We start from the raw sequence: 6000 nt of genomic DNA on the forward strand, positions 1-6000 counted from the left end.
ATAGGAAATAATCCCTAGATAGAGTTGATGTATGAACGCTAAGGCAACATACATGTAGAATTCAGCGCTTACTTTCTGTACACACACGTAGTAGAGTGATATTTTGAACAGTTTAGGAGGTCGCAACGTTTCTTCTTCAGATCTTGGATCGAACATCTTCTGTGTGTGTTGCAGGTACAGGTAAATTGGGTTTCTCATTTGTGAGAATCACCGCTCTCGTCGTATCCTGCAACCGACTGTGGGTGGGTACAGGAAATGGCGTAATCATCTCCATCCCGCTCTCTGAAGGTACAGCACAATCTCATCAGCTGCCTGCTTAAATGTCCACTTTTGTTTCATAAAGCAATGCATCATCAAAATGTTCTTTTAGCAGTGTTTATTCACTGAACTCAACTCATTACTGCATTAGGAATAAATACATACTGTTAGCTTTTATGCTCTATTTGCATTGCAGAACATTAGTTTCATCATTTTAAAGTGTCCAAGTCTTTATGATTTAAATATTCTGTGGGAAAACTGAGATGTTGTGAGGTTAAACTGTTTATTTTTGAGTATTCCTGAGTACAAATATATTCATATTTGGCATATGGTTGAATTGAAGCATGCTATTAGTTACGTAAACGCGCGGCGTGTTCTTAATATCAAATCCCTCACTGCTACCTCCACCGTCTCCTTTTATTCTTCTTTCATATTTCAACTCATCTCCCAGATGGCCATTCTGATGCCTCAGGGACCGTCATTGTGTAGCATCACCTTCTCTCTTAAAATCCATAAATCCTCAGTCTCTTCTCGCTGCGTATCTGTGCTGTAAAAGACAGTGGCATTGCCATGGATACAAGTCTCACATAGCTTACATAGTGCAGTTTGATGGGTTTATGCTTCAAAGCTGGGCTCTCAGTAGATATTGAGGAGTGCTGCTCTCTTTAAATATTAAAACTTTTCCAAGGGTGTACCTGCGTTTCCTGTCACCATCTTCTTTCTTTTATATCAGTGTCTGTGTGAAGGCTGTACAGTTCTCTGTGTTTTTATAATCAGGGTCTGTTCTTATGTCTGCTTTAACCTCTAACTTTAGGTTTTACTTAGAGGTCAGAGAATAAAGCGTTCTTCCAGAATTTAGCAGACAGGCTCCTCTGCGCTCTGACTCACTTGATCTACATACAGTTCGACTGCCTGTGTCACAGACTGGTTTCAGACCAGGCCATAACTGCGATAACTGGTTTTTGCAGATAATCCTAGCTTCTTTCTTTTTGCTCCCTGTATGCTCAGACCTGATTTTATTATTTTGATTATCACCTTTAAAGCACATCTGGGTCTGGCCCCACGCTACATAGCAGAAATATGAGCCCTTTGACCTTGGAATAATCCCTTCTTAAATACACTTCTGCCGACTTCCTTTCTGTGATATTGTATCTACATAGTTTTTCTGGTATTAATTGTTGTAACTACTTTTATCTTTTGGTAGTTTGTCTTGCATTTTTGTTTTTTTGATTGGCGTTTTACCTGTTTCCTAACTTCACCTGTTTTTGTTTGACCTCGTTTGTTTTTCCGTTTTCATTTACCTTCCAACTTTCCTGCTTTCGTTTATCCATGAAAGCACTTTTTTCAAAGAAGCACATAAAGTGGGCAGATGACACTTTACTGTATTCTTCAGCTAACAGAACAACAGGAACAGTGCCAAATCGCCCGGGCAGTGCTGTACGGGTCTATGGTGATGACAGCTCTGTGACAGACTGTGCAATGCCAGGCAGCTTTGTGCCATACTGCTCCATGGCTCACGCCCAACTATGTTTCCACGGACACCGGGATGCTGTCAAGTTTTTTGTGACAGTGCCAGGTAAGAGACAAGTGCAGAGAATCTGTGGGAACATGTTAGGTAATGTTAGCCATTATCAAAGGAAAATTAGCAGCCATGTTGAAGTTGATGTGAAGTTTTCTATGATTGTAAAGAGAATATGAGTGTGAGTGTTTGTTGAACTAAAGAGCACAGTTGAATCAGTGATATGAATTGTACGATCTAGTTTGTCATAGATTAAATAAACAAACCATTAAATGAGAACGTAATCGGTAGCTAAAGTAACAAGAGAATGAAAGAGTCCCTAAAACACTATCTTTTGTTCTCAGTTTCTTCATACTTTAAATTAACTGTCACAGGTCAGGCGATGCCACCTCCAGGTGGTGCAGATTCAGGCTCTGATGACCCTGCATCTGAATCCTCTGACACAGCAACTTCTGAGACCAAAACCTACCTGGTCATCAGTGGAGGGGAAGGCTACATTGACTTCAGGATGGGTGGGTGTAACACAATCCATGTACAAGTGTATATTTATACACAGCAGAGGTTTTTATTCTGAAAAGAAACAGCTGTTTACTAGACTTTTTGGAGTAAAAGGCTTGAATGTGTCCCTTCTGGTATGATGTTTGCTTTAGGCCTTAATCACACAGGCTTAAAGACTGGTTGGCAAACCTCTGGCAACCTCAAGTCCCCAGGAAAAATGTATGATCTCTGTTAGGCAAGTGGTTGCTGGAGGTTGAAGGCTGTCGCCATGTGAAATTGATCTCAAAGCGGGTGCTGAATAAAAAATTTCTTTATGATTGCGATGGTCGCTAGCAGATTGCAGCAGTTACTTAAAGTGCTAAAGCATTAAAACAAAAAGTTTTACGTTTTGAAAAGACAAGTAAACAATAAATTACACTAATCCAGACATGAAGAAAAAATGGCATGAATAATCATTTTCCAATTTAGAACTCAACAATATTTCTGGAGTGATTTAAGAAAGAGTGAACCAGAGATTCAAAATGAGCATGAGCATTTGTGTAAGATTTATATCTTAGAAATAAGTTGTGCTTAAAAAACATATACAGCCAAATGTCATCTGCATAGCAGTAAGAAGAAATGCTCAGGAAGTTCTCAAAATGTGTTAAACACAAAGCAAATATTACAGAAACATTAAGGGCCCCAAAGCAGAACCTTGTGGTACACCGTGAGCAAGAGAAGTGGAAGAGAACCTGACAGACATGATGAGAATCACTTCTTTTTACTCTGTAGAAACGGTGATGCAAATTAAAAATGGACAACGTTTCCCTTTGAAGTCAAAATTATGCCAGGCTGCTTAAACCAACACATTTAAAAAGTTCCAAATGTCTCCGGTTCTGGTTTGTGTTGTACTTTTTACAGTTTCACTGCCACTTGGTGAGTAGTTTGTGGACAACTCAGGAAACATGGAAACTACTGGCAACCATGGTGATCTTTTAGCAATGAAACCAATGGCAATGAGATTTTCACTACAGCAGCATACAGCTCTTTGTAAACAATTTCACACTAGCAACTTCAAGTAACCTCTAACAGCCAGTCAGCAACTGTTTCTTTCATCCAGCAACCCCCTTTACCCTCGGGTCCCTGACCACTTTCTAGACCTGTACAAATGTGGCTTTTGCAATTGATTCCACAACTACATCCAGCAACCTTACTCATCATCTTCTCCACAGGTGATGAAGTAGGCGAGTTGGATGGTTTATCCGAATCGACAGCCAGCCTGCAGTCGGCGCCTGCCAAGAACGAGCGGAGTCACCTCATCGTCTGGCAGGTCACGACTTCTCACGATTGAAAAACTTCATAGACTCTTGTGTTTATGCCAGGGGTGCCCACCAACCCCTGCATGCCATTCTGGAAGTTTTTAATTTGTTCTTAATACCTGAGTAGTTTACTACTTTGTAAAGAAATCAAAAAGAAAACAAACAAAGAAAAAAAAACAATTATTTTTAGTCCATGTTTTGTAAATTTTATTGTTTATGAATCTGAAATAGGTAAAATGAAGTATATGTTAACTTTAAGAATACGTCCAGGCGTTCCCTTCTGCATGTTGAAGAAGCTGGTGCACACACAGGGGAAAGGCTACCTTTTAGCACATCGTGTGGGATGGGCAGTTTGATCAGGTAATTGTCTGTTGCTTTGTATCTCAAACGTTAAAAAGGCTTTCGTTGTAAACAAAAAAAGGCACTTACCTGAAGTTGAAGTCATCTAAATAAAGAGCAGGCAGTTTTGAGTTAAACTGAAGTATATTTTATAGTAATCAGACTATAGCACTACATGTGTTAACCAGCACCGACGTCTTTCCTGTGTTGAACATTTTAAGACCTGAGCATCAAAAACCTGCAAGTTATAAACGTATAAAAAGGTATCGAATTTCTTGTCACCGGCGATATCAGGCTGATTACTCGACTGTATTGTTTGTTTGGTATTAGAGACATAGCTTGCAGCAAGTGGTGCACATTAAACACACTGTTGCATATTTAAATGTGCTTTTATGCAGGAAAAGCTGTAGGCTACAACATTGTTTGGGAGTTCGAATGTCCCACCAGTTGCAACAGGCTGATGTTTTGTTCTATGAATCATGTCTAAGCACTTTGGGTACTTCAAGGTTTCCTGTGGTTAGAAGAACTAGTTTACTGTAGGTTAGCAGTAGCCTGCATGAAGAAACCCCTCGTGCCGTAGGTGAGGAAAGTCTTCCTGTGCCGCCAGCTCAGTGCTTCCTGTTTGCTTCAGCTCGTCGGCACTTTAAATTGTTAGATGTTAGTCGCTTTGGAGGAAAACTGCTGTGTCCTGTTTGTATGAAGGGAACAAAATGTACAAATATTTTTTAGGAAGATGGTCCCAGTAACCAAAGGATGTACGAAGAAGTATCTCAAAACTATTTCATTTGTAACTCAAATATTTGGGAGCGCGTGCGCGCATATATTCAGGATTTAAGCTCAAATGATGCAAATTTAACTAACAGCAACATTTCTGTGTGGCACCTTGAATCGGACGGCACTAAAGAGAGACTCTCCTGATTCCTTCATCATTCCATGTTTCATTGTTACACACACAGATTTCAGGCCTATAAGGCACATTTTCTTTATTCTTTTGTTGTTATTTTGGGCATTGTGTGTGTTTTGTATCCATTTGTGAGACACTTTGATTAAGAGATGAGTATTTTCATGATTTGACTGTAACCTGACAGCAGGATGCCAACATTAAGAAGATGTTGTAATTTGTTTTTATATATGAAGCCTTGGTCTTCAGTCCATTTCAAAACAGTAACTTTATATTGTGTTTTTGCCATTCCAGTATTTATTTCCTTTGCTATCGAGCCTATCTTGGTTCAGAATGTAACTTTCTACACGGGCAGAGTATCATAGGCGGCTATTGTGAACAGAATAGTCTAACGAGTTTACATGATTGTTAATAATGGTTAAATAAAATGGATTAATGTCATTATGTTGGAAATTTTTCACAAACCATGAGATCAAATTGTGCAGAGAAAAACTTTCATTCATGTACTAAGCTATGCATGTTTTTTTTAGAGAACACTGCTATATTATCGGCTAAATCTCAGTTTATTGCCACCGTTTTGGGTGGGGTGGATGTCAGTGTATGTATGTGCGTGTTTTGTGTTTAGAGTACACATGTACACTTAGGAGTGTCTGCCAGTGTGTGTTTGATTTTCCAAGTGTGTGGTGTGTGTCTGCTTAGTGTATGTTCATCCTTAAAAACAAAACCCAGAGGCTGGTCCCATTTATTTCTCTGGGCGCCATAAATGGTGGTCAATGTTTGCTAAAACAGTATCATAGCCTTATTTTTAACAATCTATTAAACTCAGTTTCATGGATAATGTGCTGGTATTGGTGTCTGTGTTTTTCCCCAGTGGGAGGCATGGTGAAGGCATAGACTGTTTATAAAAAACCAACATGATGTGACCTGTTGGTTACTGAGGTCCACTGTAAAAACCTCAAGCTGAGTAATTTCACTGTTTCTGTGATGAAACCAGATGTGTGAGGAGCACATGTGTCTGACAGAGAAACCAAAGAACACTGTACACTCATGAGAGGAGTGATTTTCAATCACAAAATCAGCCTTCCTTAAAAACCCCCACATTTTTCAGTCTGATGGGAGCTTTGCGCTCATTGGCAACTTCATGGGTCTAATCAACCAATCACGTTGCAGGAACACATTACAGGATG

General features: G+C 39.5%; 1 protein-coding gene across 6 annotated transcripts in view; it reads left to right on the top strand.

Moving 5' to 3' along the window:
* spag9a (sperm associated antigen 9a) overlaps positions 1-5645 on the top strand; it is a 30026-nt gene extending 24381 nt beyond the window's left edge. For all 6 annotated transcript variants that reach the window (XM_080906483.1, XM_080906484.1, XM_080906485.1 and 3 more), the window contains 4 exons: positions 175-288; positions 1652-1834; positions 2152-2289; positions 3487-5645. In XM_080906483.1, the coding sequence (XP_080762609.1) occupies positions 175-288; positions 1652-1834; positions 2152-2289; positions 3487-3605 (554 nt within the window). In that variant the 3' untranslated portion in view covers positions 3606-5645. The remainder of the gene's footprint in view (positions 1-174; positions 289-1651; positions 1835-2151; positions 2290-3486) is intronic.
* Positions 5646-6000: the final 355 nt, after the last annotated feature.

Source organism: Rhamphochromis sp. 'chilingali' (assembly GCF_963969265.1).
Source record: "Rhamphochromis sp. 'chilingali' genome assembly, chromosome: 15".
NCBI classification, from domain to species: domain Eukaryota; kingdom Metazoa; phylum Chordata; class Actinopteri; order Cichliformes; family Cichlidae; genus Rhamphochromis; species Rhamphochromis sp. 'chilingali'.